This window comes from Hyperolius riggenbachi, chromosome 7 (genome assembly GCF_040937935.1).
Source record: "Hyperolius riggenbachi isolate aHypRig1 chromosome 7, aHypRig1.pri, whole genome shotgun sequence".
NCBI classification, from domain to species: domain Eukaryota; kingdom Metazoa; phylum Chordata; class Amphibia; order Anura; family Hyperoliidae; genus Hyperolius; species Hyperolius riggenbachi.
The window spans coordinates 140,143,645-140,158,994 of NC_090652.1; the positions used below are offsets into that span (position 1 = coordinate 140,143,645).

Here is a 15,350-nt window from a genome sequence, read left to right on the forward strand (position 1 = left end):
TAATCAGTCATTGGAACAGTTTCTAAGGTGTTTTGTTGCGGATGCGCAAAATGATTGGGTCAAGTTCTTGCCGTTTGCAGAATTTGCGCACAATAATTTGAAAAGCTCTTCCTCTGGATTTTCTCTGTTTCAGGTGGTAACTGGAAAGTTGCCTAAGTTCTCCTCACTGCCAGTAGCTTCCACTCAGTTTCCAGCTTTGGAGGCTTGGCAAAAGTCATTTAAGAACATTTGGGGGATCGTGAAAAATAATTTGGAGAAGGCTTTTCAAAGTCAGAAAGGTCAAGCTGACAAGAAAAACGCTCCTTAGAGTGGAAGTTCCGGCCAGGAGACTTGGTCTGGGTGTCCACGCGTCATTTGACCCTGAAACAGCCCTCGCCCAAGTTAGGACCCAGATTTGTGGGCCCTTTTCCAGTGACCAGGAAGATCAACAATGTTACTTATGCCATTGATCTCCCTGCCAGCATGCGTGGTGTAAGATCCTTTCATGTGGCCCTGCTTAAACCTGCAGTTCATGTAGGTTCCACTTCTCCTCCTCCTGTGATGGTAGATGACCAACCTGAGTACGAAGTAGAAAAGATTCTAGACTCACGTGTTGTACAGAACTCAGTGCAGTATCTAGTTCACTGGAAAGGGTATGGTATTGAGGAGAGAACATGGGTACCTGAGTGTCGCATGCATGCGGATAAATTAAGGAGGGAGTTCCACGCTTTATATCCTGAGAAACCGGGTAGGAGCTGTCCGGAGTCCACTCCTCAAGGGGGGTACTGTGAGAAAACGCGGAAAAGCCGCCGCGAGTACTCAGAGTAAGGCGGCTAATTCCGCATCCAACATGGCAGCTTGCGCGCATGGGCCTGCATCCACTAGCCTGACGGAGCGCGGAGAAACCGCCGCATGCACAGTGAACAAGGCGGCGGATTAGGCGTCCAACGCGGCGGTTTGCACGCATGGGCCTACCACTATCAGTATGGCTGAACGCGGGGAAACTGCCGCATGCTCTGACAGCGGTGCGGCTGGCCCCACGTTCAAACCAGCAGATACATTACAACACATATCTGGTGTGGCTGAGACTGATAGTCCACACAGGTTCAGAAGGACGCGCGCGCGCGCTGAGAGGCAGAGCCTTTATGACAGTCAGAAGGGTGTCAGCTGATCCAGCCGATCAGCTGACAATTCTATCAGGTTTCATTGGTCCAGCACTTAGGGGTGGCGCCGGAGAGCGCTTGTGTATATATACTGGGTGCTGGTCATTTCTCTGGTGTCTGGCGTTGCGATCACTACGTGGTAGCACTCAGACCTTGTCAGTATCTGTGATATTATCTGTTATACTTCAGACTAGTTCCAGGGTGTTGATGATCAAGGAACTCACACCCAAGACTAGGGAACTGTATTACCATTCTGTTATACTTCAGACTAGTTCCAGGGTGTTGATGATCAAGGAACTCACACCCAAGACTAGGGAACTGTATTATCACTCTGTTATATATCAGACTAGTTCCAGGGTGTTGATGATCACGGAGCTCACACCTAAGACTAGGCATTGTTATTATCTGTTATGACTTCCTGCTTTCCTGACCACTCTCTTGATCTCTGATTTGGTACTTCGCTATATCTGATACTCTGTTGCTGAACCCTGCTTGTCTTAAGATTCCGAATCTGTCTCCTGTCTCTGTATCTGATCTGTCCGTCTGTTGCCGACCTGGCCTGTCCGACCTCGAGAACTATCTTCCCTGTTTGGAGTTAGTTCACAGACCTTTCAGTGACACTTCACCATTAGTGTCACTCACTCTCTGGTCCTTCCCACTCTCAGCCTGGCTCCGCCCCTTGGGGAGCATCAGGCCATTGGAAGGAACCTGTTCTCTGAGCAGTATCTCCTACTGCCTTGCACCCTCTATACGGGTGCTCTCATCAAAGTATTACTGTTGCACCAAGCACTCATATTACTGAGGTGTCCAGAGGTTAGAAATATATCTGTATTTTCGGTGATACTGCAGATCACCGATGATGAGATCCTCTCTGTGTTACACCGATCGTTACAATAGGGTTCAAGGAATGTGTTATTGCTTCGCTCATCAGTTTATTTTACCTTCAGGTTCACTGTGAGGCTAAAATAATTATTGTATCTGAATGAATGTTTAAAAATATGTAGTTAAAATACTTGGGAGTGTATTAAGTGGATTGAGAATGATCACGTGTAATTTCCAGACATGAAAAAAAATAATGGTTCCTGGTAAGTGATTAGAGATCTTGCTTTGAAGTTTTATCCATCAATAAAGATGTTGATTGCATTAAGTTTTTGTGTTCTCGCAAAGTTTCCTCAGGTACTCTGGCTTGACTCCCAAAATAAAACATGTTCAGAGGTGTCACTAGGGTTGGTGTCACCTGGTGCGATCACCCCCTCTTCCCTCAATGACCTCCTCCCATATCAAAGTCAATGTTTTTGTAATAATGACAAGAAACAGCACATTTACATCACGCTTTTATCCTGGTGGACTCAAAGTGCCAGAGCTGCAGCCACTAGGGCACGCTCAGTAGGCAGTAACAGTGTTAGGGGGCCTTGCCCAAGGTTTCCTTACTGAATAGGTGCTGGCTTACTGAACAGGAAGAGCCTAGATTTGAACCCTGGTCTCCTGTGTCATCCACAATCCTGTGTCTATCTACTATTATGACCCTGATTCAGTAATCAATGGTAAAATTGTCAAGTGGGGACAGCGCAACTCGCGTTATATACAAAAAGCAAGTTGGGCTTTTTAGTGGCATTTAGTGAATCAGGGGCAATATTTACCAGTAAATTGTCAGAAGGGATGGTCAGTGAGATGCAAATAATTTTGAGTTGGTGCAGGATTATTCACATTTTGTATGCAAATATCTGCACCTTGAAAATGAACTAACTGAATGCAGTCAAGGTGGAACTGGATTGGCCCATTGTCAAACTGCACAAATGTGCATAAACATTCTTCAAAAGCTTAAATAACTTGCATCTCACTGACCATCCTTAGCAGTCAGCATATCTTTGCCCTTCCCTTTTCTTAAACAACAAGTGTGGCCAGAACTAACCCATCAAATTAAGGTATGTACACATTGATGGGACTGCGGAAATCAGTGCTGTGCAGCTAATTCACTCTGCTATACCAGAGTGTCACCTACTATTGCTGTAGACAAGGGAGAAGGGACAATGTGGAACACAACAATGCAACTTCCAGCAGGTAGGGGAAGAAGGTGAACAATACACTTGCACCCCCCTTGCACTTTCACCCAGTATAGGCAGCCACAGGGTACATGCATCCAGGGCCGGCCCTAGACTTTTTGCCACCTGAGGCAAATTTTTTAAAAATTGTCACCGCCGCCCCTCCCCCCCCCCCTCGGGGGGGCTGCCGAGCTGGAGGGGTAGCTGGCAGGACGGGGGTATTGGGCCAGCGGCGGGGAGGGGGGTCGGACCCCCCCTTCCCTCGCCTGGGTCCCCCATCCTCCGCTCCCCTCCAGCCTAAATAGAAGCAGCCGTATGTGTAAGAGGCACGGGCGGGGAGGACACTCACCTCTTCCCAGCGTGCGCTCCACTGATGTCACTTCCTGCAGCGTCCTGGAGCGAGGAGGAGGTGAGTGTCTCCCCGCCCGTGCCTCTTACACATACGGCTGCTTCTATTTAGGCTGGAGGGGAGCGGAGGACGGGGGACCCAGGCGAGGGAGGGGGGGGTCCGACACCCCTCCCCGCCGCTGGCCCAATACCCCCGTCCTGCCAGCTACCCCTCCAGCTCGGCGGGCCGGCTCCCCGCACCCACGGACGGGCGGGTGCCGCCCCTGGAAATTTGCCGACTGAGGCAAAAGTTTCACCCCGCCTCATGAGCGGGCCGGCCCTGCATGCATCCTCTGCAGCAGCACCTGCTCTCCACTGTCCTGATCTCCTGCATGACACGTGCGATCACATGATGTGCATAAGAGCCAGGTACAAGAAAGTGGCCGGCTTCTGCAGAGACATGGCACTGGAGATGGTGAGATGCTTATCTCAAACACCTCTGCTACACTTACTCTGCAGCTGCCTATACTGGGAGAAGCACAAGAGGGGGCCCTAGAAGAGGTAGGGCGGAAAGAAGTCAAGCCTCCTCACCATGTCCCTTTTTTAATTGTGGCCAGAGGCTGGAGCTTCAGTCATTTTTACCCAGTCTGAGTGTCACCCCTTCCAAGGTGATATCTGGTGCGGCACCGCACCCACCTACTGACAATACTAAATATGCTAGACATTTAATTGGCTTCCTAATGTTGTAAGCGGGACAATAAGGTATGTAAATTATTTTGTGTTAGTTTCTGTAGTTTTTGTAAATTCTGCAAAAAAAGTGAGTGCTACAGTTCCTACTCCCTTTAGTAGATAGTTTTCAATTGTTTTTCTTGTGATAACCTTAGGGAAGTACTGTAGTTATTTTAGTAATAATTAATGTAATTAGTGTAATGGTTGTGAGAGTTGGACCATAAGGAAGGTTGAGCACCAAAGAATCGATGCCATCAAATTGTGGTGCTGGAGAAGACTTTTGAGAGTCATTTGGACAGCAAAAAGTTCCAATCAGTTAATCCTTAAAGAAATTACCCTGACTGTTCATTAGAAGGAGCAATGCTGAAGCTAAAGCTGAATAATTCGGACTGTGGAAGCTCAATGATAGAACAGTGACTGTCAGGTATGTATATGTAGTGATGGGTACTATAATGTGCACCTTTCACACACAGACAGGTACCGGACAGGCACAGTGACACTGCGTGCGCTCACGTAGGTAGGTGGGTGCACTGAAGTGAACAACAGGTAGTAGGTATATGCAGTGATGGGTATTACAATGTGCACCTGTCACTTACAGACAGGTACCAGACAGGCACAGTGACACTGCGTGCGCTCACGTAGGTAGGTGGGTGCACTGTGAACAACAGGTATGCATATGTAGTGATGGGTATTACAATGTGCACCTGTCACACACACACACACACACACACAGGTAGTCACTGAATGTGCTGGGCCTGGCTGGCAGTGGCACACACAGTAGGAATTACCAAGGCTGTCTATGCAAAACAAGTGTCAGTGGGACAGACACACACAAAAAAAAATTGGATCACAAGAAAAAGATTAGCTCTCAAAAGAGCTGTTGAGGGGTGCTTTTTTAGCAATAAGAATCAGCAAGGAGCAAGCTAAGAAGTCTACAAGAGCCTAACTAAGCTTTCCCTATGAGAGTCTGCAGCAGCTTTCCCTTCTTTTTTAATGCAGGCAGACAAGTGAGTCCAATGCCTGACACTGCCTGCCTTTTATAAGGGGGAGAGCGGCTCCAGGAGGGAGTGTAGCCTGATTGGCTACAATGTGCCTGCTGACTGTGATGTAGAGGGTCAAAGTTGACCCTAATTATGTAGTATAGGAGGCGAATCGAACCGCCATAAAGTTCTCGTTCGTGGGCGAACGCGAACCACTGAAATTCGCCGGGAACCGATCGCTGGCGAACCATTCAGGCCATCTCTAGTAACAAACATGAACTTGGACAAGCTTCCAGAGGCAGTAGAGAATAGAGGGGCCTGCCGTGCTATGGTCCATGAGGGCTCAAACCCATTAGCGGCCTTTTCTAAGCGCTAGTGATTTGAAAAGCTCTTGCTAATGCACTGCTTTGGGGGATTTTCATACAATCACATGCCTCAAGTGGAAACACACCCATCAAATTTCATTAGGAAGAGCTTTTCAAATCACAAGCACTTAGAAATGGCTTAGTAATCTACTGCTAGTGGGTTCCAGGCCTGAGAGTCGGACACGACTGAATAATAAAAAACAATGAAATGAAAACAGTAGTAAAAAAAACCCTCAAGATAAAAAGAACCTTTACATACCAATTATCTCTGCATTTGAATGAAGATTTTTGCCAGAGCTCAGACAAGGCATCTGATGTGAGTAGCCTTAGTTCATATACCAAATTCACAAAGAGGTTTGTGGTCTAAAAAAAGGAAACACATTAAACATAGTTTACTCAGTCATATTTAAACACTGCAACTTTAAACAAGGGATTCTTATGTTATAGCAGTAGAGCTGTTAGGAAAATAGCTTTGAAAAAGACTACCAGTAAAAGAATACAGAAAATAATACCCCACCTCTTGTTTCTCCCCCAACCCCCCCCCCCCCATTTCTCTTTTAAGCTCGCAAGGGCCGGGTTCTCTCACTCTTTTCTGTCTTGGAATTTGTTACACATCTATTTATATAAATTTTGTTACTTTAATTAACAATTCTGTATTTCGTATATCCCTTTATACCACTGTCTTTATTATTTTATACCCCATGTTTGTTTCTTACTTTGTACAGCACCACAGAATATGCTGAAGCTTTATAAATCAATAATAAACACAGATTTGGTAAGCCACACAACAAAATAAATAAATGATAATGTTTTAAGAGGTCAGTAGTGATTTCAGATGTAATACAATGTAAAGGATTGCTACAGTGGAGATCTCTGCATTATGTCCCAGGGAGATACATAAAAAACACTCTGTGCTGTAACTTTGCAGTGTTCACCATAACCTGAAATAAAATAATTAGTTGGACTAAACAATGTTAGACTAAAGACAATACAGCTACGAAGTCTATAGTGAATTTTTCTATTTCAAAAAGATTTTATTTGGTTTTAACAGGAAAACACAAACAACATTTTGCAGCTTGCCTGGGCATCACATGAGGTCCACAATTCAGATTGTCATAATAAAACAAGGTTACCTTATTTAAATCAGATGTACAGTTTCTTTAAAAATTGTCAATCAGCCAGGTTCAACTACACAATTGTTAGAGTAGATACTGTAATTTATTAATTGAAGCATGTATCCCAATAACAATAATAATTTAAAAAAAAACATTAAAAACACAATCCAACACAGTGGATTTATATCCACTGTGTTGGATTGTGTTTTTTAATGCTGGACCAATGAAGTGCTGGACCAATGAAAAGAAGCAGAGTTGTCAGCTGACCGGCTTGGTCAGCTGACCCTTTTCTGTCTGCCATATAAGCTCTGCCTCTCCGCGCGCACACGTGTCATTCAGAATCTAGGTGGACTACTGGTCCCAGCCACACCTGTCGAGTCTTGCAATGTCCCTGCAGAGCCATGCGCGGGGTTGGCCGCACCGCTACCCGCATAGGCGGCGGCGGCGGTCTCCCCGCGCTGGGACAAATTGTCAGTGCCAGGTCCATGTGCGCCGTCAGACGCGGCGGTTTTTCCGCGTTCCGCCATGCTATCCGCGGAAACAGCCGCCTTGCTCTGAGTAGAAGCGGCGGCTTTTCCGCGTTTCTTTACAAGTTCCTATTATTAATTGGCAAGTACAGTGTCTTTATCTCGATCTTGCAGCAAAAGGTAAGGTCAAAGGACAACCAAAATACAATTGAAAATACAGGTAGAAAAGAAAACTAAAGAAAGAGACATTGAATAAACTTATAACATGCTATAAAGAACCCTGGGCACACAGCCCTCCTCACACACTAACACACTAGTTAAATCTTACAATCATCCTAATTCATTTAAAGTACCCCCCCGACGCGCGGACTCCGGACAGCTCCTTCCAGGCTTCTCAGGGTGTAGGGCATGGAACTCCCTTCTCGGTCATCTACCATCACAGGAGGAGGAGGGGTGGGACCCACATGGACTGCTGGCTTGAGTAGGGACACATGAAAGAATCTCACGCCACGCATGCTGACCGGAAGATCAATGGCATAAGTGACATTGTTGATTCTTTTACCTACCGGAAATGGACCTACAAACCTGGGGCCCAACTTGTCTGAAGGCTGCTTCAGGGTCAAGTGACGTGTGGACACCCAAACCAAATCTCCTGGTTGGAACCTCCACTCTAAGGAACGTCTCTTGTCAGCTTGACCCTTTGGACTCTGAAACGCCTTTTCCAAATTGTTTCTCACAGTCCACCAAATGTCCTTAAAAGACTTTTGCCAGGCCTCCAGAGCTGGAAACGGAGTGGAGGCCACTGGCAATGGGGAGAACTTGGGCAATCTACCATTCACTACCTGAAACGGATAGAATCCAGAGGAAGAACTCTTTAAATTATTTTGTGCAAATTCTGCGAAGGGCAGAAATTTGACCCAGTCATTCTGCGCCTCGGCAACGTAACACCTCAGAAATTGCTCCAATGACTGATTAACTCTTTCAGTCTGACCATTGGTCTGTGGGTGGTAGCCTGACGAAAATGACAGCTTCATGCCCATTTGGTCACAAAATGCCCTCCAGAATCTAGAAATGAATTGGACTCCCCGATCTGACACTATGTTTTCTGGAATGTGATGCAGCCGGAAAACGTGGATGATGAACAAGTCGGCCAATTCCTGGGTCGAGGGGAGTCCTTTCAAGGGCACAAAATGGGCCATTTTGCTGAAGCGGTCGACTACCACCCAAATGACCGACATGCCCTGAGACCTGGGAAGCTCACCCACAAAATCCATGGACAAGTGGGTCCACGGCTCACTCGGGGTGGGCAAAGGCTGCAACATACCTACAGGTGCCCGCCGGGAGGGCTTACTTTTTGCACAAACCGCACACTCCCTAACGAACTCTTTGCAGTCCGCTGCCAGAGAAGGTCACCACGCACACCTGGCCACGAGATCTTGTGTTCTAGATGTCCCAGGGTGTCCCGCATTCTTGTGCGAATGGAACATCTCCAAGACCTGGAGACGGAATGGTAGCGGAATAAACATAACCCCACCCGGCTTCCCTTCCGGGATGTCCTGCTGGAAGGGACTTAAAGTCTCCTTCCAGTCTTCCAAAGTTTCAGTTGTAGCTAGCACCAATCTTTGTGGGACAATGGTCTCAGGAACAGAGGGCTGTGCTGTCTCTGGTTCAAAGCACCTGGAGAGGGCATCTGCCTTGGTATTCTTGCTACCCGGAGTGTACGTAATAATAAATCTGAATCTTGAGAAAAACAGGGACCATCGAGCCTGACGAGGGCTCAACCTTTTAGCCCCCTCGATGTATTCCAGATTTTTGTGATCAGTGTAAACCGTGATCGTATGTTCTGCTCCTTCTAACCAATGACGCCACTCTTTGAAGGCCAGTTTAATGGCTAAGAGCTCCCTGTTGCCTATATCATAGTTTATCTCTGCTGGGGAGAACCTACGAGAAAAGTAGGCGCACGGATGCAATCTACCCTGCAAGCCTGACCGCTGAGACAGCACAGTCCCCACTCCGACCTCCGAGGCGTCTACCTCAACAACAAAAGGAAAGGAAGTATCCACATGTCTTAGGATGGGGGCCGAGCAGAACAATTCCTTCAAGGTAGAAAACGCCTGAAAAGCCTCAGGGGACCAGTGAGTGGTATCCGCCTTTTTCTTTGTGAGACTGGTGAGGAGCGAAATGACTGTGGAGTACCCCCTTATGAACCTTCTATAGTAATTTGCAAAGCCTAAAAACCGCTGAAGAGACTTCAACCCAACCGGCTGAGGCCATTCTAGAACAGCGGAGACTTTGGCAAGGTCCATAGACAAGCCCAAGGTGGAAATTATGTACCCCAAGAAAGCGACAGATGTTACCTCGAATATACACTTTTCCAATTTAGCGTAGAGCAAGTTCTGTCTCAGTTTGTCTAACACAAATCTAACATGGATCCTATGCTCAGAGAGGTTGTTGGAAAAAATAAGTATATCGTCCAGATAAACTAAAACGAATCTCCCCAACACCTCTCTGAAGACCTCAGACCTCATTGATGAGTTCTTGGAAAACGGCCGGGGCATTACACAACCCAAAGGGCATCACTAGGTACTCGTAATGCCCGTCGGGTGTGTTAAAGGCCGTTTTCCACTCATCGCCCTCTCTAATTCGTACCAGGTTGTATGCCCCTCGTAAATCTAACTTCGAAAAAATCTTAGCGTCGTTGACCTGCGTGAATAAATCGTCTATTAAGGGTAACGGATAGCGATTCTTCACTGTGATTTTATTCAGGCCCCGGTAATCAATGCACGGCCGCAGGCCCCCGTCTTTTTTCTTTACGAAAAAGAAGCCTGCCCTGGCCGGCGATCGGGATGGGCGGATAAAGCCCTTAGCCAAATTTTCACGGATATACTCCTGCATGGCCAATTTTTCAGGCCCAGACAAGTTGTACAGATGGCCCCGAGGAGGCATACAACCAGACCGGAGATCGATGGGGCAATCGAAAGGGCGATGTGGAGGTAACTTATCAGCAGCCTTGGGACAAAACACATCTGAATAGTCCGAATACTGCTCGGGTACCCCTTCCACATGCATCCTGGTTTGGCCCAAAGTCACCCTCCCTAAGCAATGTTGAACACAGTGATCTGACCAACTCGTTAGCTGACCGGTGGCCCAATTGATCTGTGGGGAGTGAAGGTGCAACCAGGGAATCCCTAAGATGATAGTGGAGGATGTCATGTGTAATACAAAAAACTGCAGTTTCTCTGTATGTAGTACCCCTATAGTGATTCCCACCTCCGGTGTCCGAGACAGCGGATGATCTTTTTGCAAAGGGGAATCATCTACTGCCGTAACCTGAATGGGTGATTTTACTGGGGCGATCGGAATACCCAATTTCTTAGCAAATTCAAAATCCATAAAATTAGCCTCAGAGCCTGAATCAATAAAGGCTTCAGTGATCTCGGTTTTATCCTCCCATGTAACTGTACAAGGGAGGAGTAACCGTTTATCCTCTTGGGGTAAGAGACGTACGCTTAGGGTGTTACCCCCTACAACTCCTAGGCGGTAGCGTTTCCCGGCTTATTAGGACAATTCTGTACTCTATTTCCCCCTTCAGCGCAGTACAGACACAGTTGTTCAGTCATCCTCCATCTTCGCTCCACCTGGGACAGCCTAGACCGACCAATCTGCATTGGCACGGGTGGAGGCAAGACGGGAGGAGACGAGACAGCAGGAGGAGGGGTCCCTGGGGTTGCTGCATAAGAGACCACTCTAACACGGTGACTACCCCTGGTCTGTTTTTGATAGTGCAGCCTGCGGTTGATTCGAATGGCCACTAAGGTGGCCTCGTCGACTGTTCTGGGCTCAGGCTGACTTAGCATCAGATCAGAGACCTCATCGGACAGCCCTGACAAGAAACAAGAAATCTAATAAGGCATAAGTGTCCCACCTAGCTGTAACTGACCACCTCCTAAATTCCGCTGCATAATCTTCGACCGGATCTTTGCCTTGACGCAAGAGCTTGAGCTTCCGATCAGAAGTCGAGGCAAGGTCCGGATCGTCGTAAGTTACAGCTATGGCTTTAAAGAATTCCTCTACAGAGGTAAGGGCTAAATCTCCGGTGGGCAAACTGTATGCCCATGTCTGGGAGTCACCAGATAACAAGGAGTCACCAGATAAATGTGACCTTTTGGGCCTCGGTTCCTGAAGATCGGGGTCTCAACTCGAAATAGGATAACACTCTACTCCTAAAATTACGAAAGTCAGATCTGTGGCCAGAAAATCTTTCGGGTACGGGCATACGTATGTCAACGCTAGTAGGGGATCGCATCTCATCCACTGACGTCTGGAGGGTTTGTACAGACCCTGATAGGGCATCAATAAATGCTTGGTGAGTACCCAGCACTTGGTTGATGTTATCCACCGAGGTGGCAAGTGCGCCCAGACGGTCAGTGCGTGCGTCCATATTGTTTTTTTAGGTCTGGAGTTCTGTAATGATCGGTGTAACACAGAGAGGGTCTGATTACCGGTGATCTGCAGTATCACCGAGAATGCAGAATATGCCCGATTATAGATGATCTGTAGTATCACCGATAATCAGATATATCTACTAACCTCTGGACACCTGAGTAGTAAGAGTGTTTGGTGTAACAATATACTTCAAGAACGGCACCTCAGGAGGAGGTGCAGGAGCAGTAAGGAGTACTGCCCAGAAGTAAGTTCCTTCCTATGGCCTAGACTCTCCCAGGGGAGGAGCTAGACTAAGAGTAGGAAGGACAGAGCGTGAGTGACACCAAAGAGGGGGTGTCACTAACAGATCTGGGAACTGCCTCTATCAGTAAGGCCAGTTCTCGAGGTCGGACAATCCAGGTCGTTAACACACAGACAGATAAGGTACAGATTCAGGAGACAGATTCGTAATCCAATAGACAGGCAGGGTTCGGCAACGGGTATCAGAGGTAGCGAGGTACAGAGTCAGAAGGCAAATACAGAGTTCAGGTACTAGCAGAGTTTGGCAACAGGGTATCAGAAAATAGCAAGGTACAGAATCAGAATTCAGGAGGATAGTCAGGCAGGCAAAAGGTCATAACAAATAATACAGTTCAAATTCCTAACACTAAGGTGTGAGGTCCGTGATCGTCAACACCTTTGGAAACTATGCTAGAACACAGATACGAACAAGGCCTGAGTGCTACCACGTTGTGATCGCAACACCAGACAACCAGAGAATGACCAGCACCCAGTATATATACACCAGTGCTCTCCAGCACCTCCCCTAAGTGCTGGACCAATGAAAAGAAGCAGAGTTGTCAGCTGACCGGCTTGGTCAGCTGACCCTTTTCTGGCTGCCATATAAGCTCTGCCTCTCCGCGCACATGCGTGTCATTCTGAATCTAGGTGGACTACTGGTCCCAGCCACACCTGTCGAGTCTTGCAAGGTCCCTGCAGAGCCATGCGCGGGGTTGGCCGCACCGCTACCCGCATAGGCGGCGGCGGTCTCCCTGCGCTGGGACAAATTGTCAGTGCCAGGTCCATGCGTGCTAACCGCCGCGTCAGACGCGGCGGTTTTTCCGCGTTCCGCCATGCTATCCGCGGAAACAGCCGCCTTGCTCTGAGTAGAAGGGGCGGCTTTTCCGCGTTTCTTTACAAGTTCCTATTATTAATTGGCAAGTACAGTGTCTTTATCTCGATCTTGCAGCAAAAGGTAAGGTCAAAGGACAACCAAAATACAATTGAAAATACAGGTAGAAAAGAAAACTAAAGAAAGAGACATTGAATAAACTTATAACATGCTATAAAGAACCCTGGGCACACAGCCCTCCTCACACACTAACACACTAACACACTAGTTAAATCTTACAATCATCCTAATTCATGGGTCCCAGACCGCCATATTACATGTTTATGCAGTCTTTTATACTCCTAAAGGAGAGTTTAGAACTTGGAAATGACTGATAATGTTCAGTGAACAAATGTAATATAGATGCTGCTTTTTTATAAATATTACCTTTTAGCAAAGGGCACTATTTTTGTCAAAATAGACTGATTAGTGATGGTTCGACAGTCTGAGATGAAACTTCTATCAAGGGGTGAGCCTAAAAAATGTGCAAAATAGTTTTTGCAGTGGAAATCATGTTATGGAATTGCATCCCTCTCCAATTTTACCAATCTTGCTAGTCATTTTCAGTAGATGCAAAGAGATCACAAGTGCTTATGACGGCAGAGTACTGGGGATCACTGCATTATACAGCCCTATCTGTTGCAGCTGGACCTTGGTAATTGCTATTACTGTGCCAGCCAGGCCCTGCCTAGTGTTGGGCGAACAGTGTTCGCCACTGTTCGGGTTCTGCAGAACATCACCCTGTTCGGGTGATGTTCGAGTTCGGCCGAACACCTGATGGTGTTCGGCCTTTTAAGTTCGGGTTCGGCCCGAACTATTGAATGGCCGCCGACAGGGCCGAACAGGGCCCCTGTTCGGCCGAACAGGGCCCTGTTCGCCCGAACATGCCGCAATACGGCCCCCCTATGGGGTCGCAGGCATAAGGGGGGAGCATGCCCCGATCGCGGGGGGGGTCGGAAATACCCCCCACCCCCTCCGCTAGCGCTCCCCCCTCTGCCCGCTTCCCCATACAAAAGTTTAAGGAAAGTACCTGCGGTAGTGGATGGCCTGGCAGTGGCACTGTGGAGTGAGGAGGAGGAGTCCGGAGAGTGACGCGTTGAGGGAGGCCGGGCAGCGGGCGTGAGGTCAGAGAAAGGGCGGAAGTACCACAAGGGTACTACCGCTGAACCGCCCGCTGCCCGGCCTCCCTCAACACGTCACTCTCCGGACTCCTCCTCCTCACTCCACAGTGCCACTGCCAGGCCATCCACTACCACAGGTACTTTCCTGAAACTTTTGTATGGGGAAGCGGGCAGAGGGGGGAGCGCTAGCGGAGGGGGTGGGGGGAATTTCCGACCCCCCCCCCCACGATCGGGGCATGCTCCCCCCTTATGCCTGCGACCCCATAGGGCCCCCAAAAGCGGGATGTTCGGGAAGTTCGGGGTTCGGCCCGAACATGCCGAACATCTCGGCCATGTTCGGCGAACTTTCCCGAACCCGAACATCCAGGTGTTCGCCCATCACTAGCCCTGCCTAACTATCTATACTGGGACACCTACCTTTGCCTACCTAGCTACTGGGGCACCTACATACTTATACGGGGACACCTACCTATGCCTACCTACCTACCTATACTAGGGCACCTATCTATGCCTACCTATCTATACTGGGACTCCTACCTATGCCTAGCTAGCTACTGGGACACCTACCTATGCCTACCTACCTATACTAGGACTCCTACCTATGCCTACATACCGATACTGGGACTCCTACTTATGCCTAGCTAACTACTGGGGCACCTACCTATGCCTATCTACCTATACTGGGACACCTACCTATGCCTACCTACCTATACTGGGACTCCTACCTATGCCTAGCTAACTACTGGGGCACCTACCTATGCTTATCTACCCATACTGGGACACCTACCTATGCCTATCTACCTATACTGGGACGCCTACATATGCCTACCTACCTATACTGGGACACCTACCTATGCCTACCTACCTATACTGGGACTCCTACCTATGCCTAGCTAACTACTGGGACACCTACCTATGCCTATCTACCTATACTGGGACACCTACCTATGCCTACCTACCTATACTGGGACACCTACCTATGCCTACCTACCTATACTGGGACTCCGACCTATGCCTAGCTAACTACTGGGGCACCTACCAATGCCTATCTACCTATAATGGGACACCTACCTATGCCTACCTACATGCAAGAAGATAATAAGTTTGTTGCTTCATTGTGGACAGACCAAATTTGATCAGCTGGACAGTCACTGTTGTTCTATCATTGAGCTACCTCAGCCCGGCGACCATATGGGCTTGAAAACCGCTATCGTCATGGTGCGCACCAGTCCAGCACGGCCGTCACTACGCAAACAGTTTGCGGTGCGTTACACAGTGAGTTTGGTGTGTCAGTGTGAAGCAGTACTCTAATTACACTCCCTGATTGATGTATACACATGCAAGATGTTTGAAAGCACTTTAGTCCTGCAATTTAGCATTCAATGTGATTTCTGCCCTTAAAACGCTGCTTTGCGTCAAATCCAGATTTTTCCCCGGGACTTTTGGCGTCTAACCCACTCATCCAT

The 15,350-nt window shown here is 48.0% G+C and overlaps 1 protein-coding gene across 5 annotated transcripts in view; it reads right to left on the reverse strand.

The window, feature by feature from the left end:
- Positions 1 to 15,350, reverse strand: part of LOC137524618 (uncharacterized) — a 571,079-nt gene that overhangs the window by 401,797 nt on the left and 153,932 nt on the right. For all 5 annotated transcript variants that reach the window (XR_011022737.1, XR_011022738.1, XM_068244694.1 and 2 more), the window contains exon 9: positions 5,845 to 5,948. Coding sequence is in view for 3 of the 5 variants with exons in the window: in XM_068244694.1 (XP_068100795.1) it covers positions 5,845 to 5,948 (104 nt within the window). In the remaining 2 variants the exon portion in view is untranslated. The remainder of the gene's footprint in view (positions 1 to 5,844; positions 5,949 to 15,350) is intronic.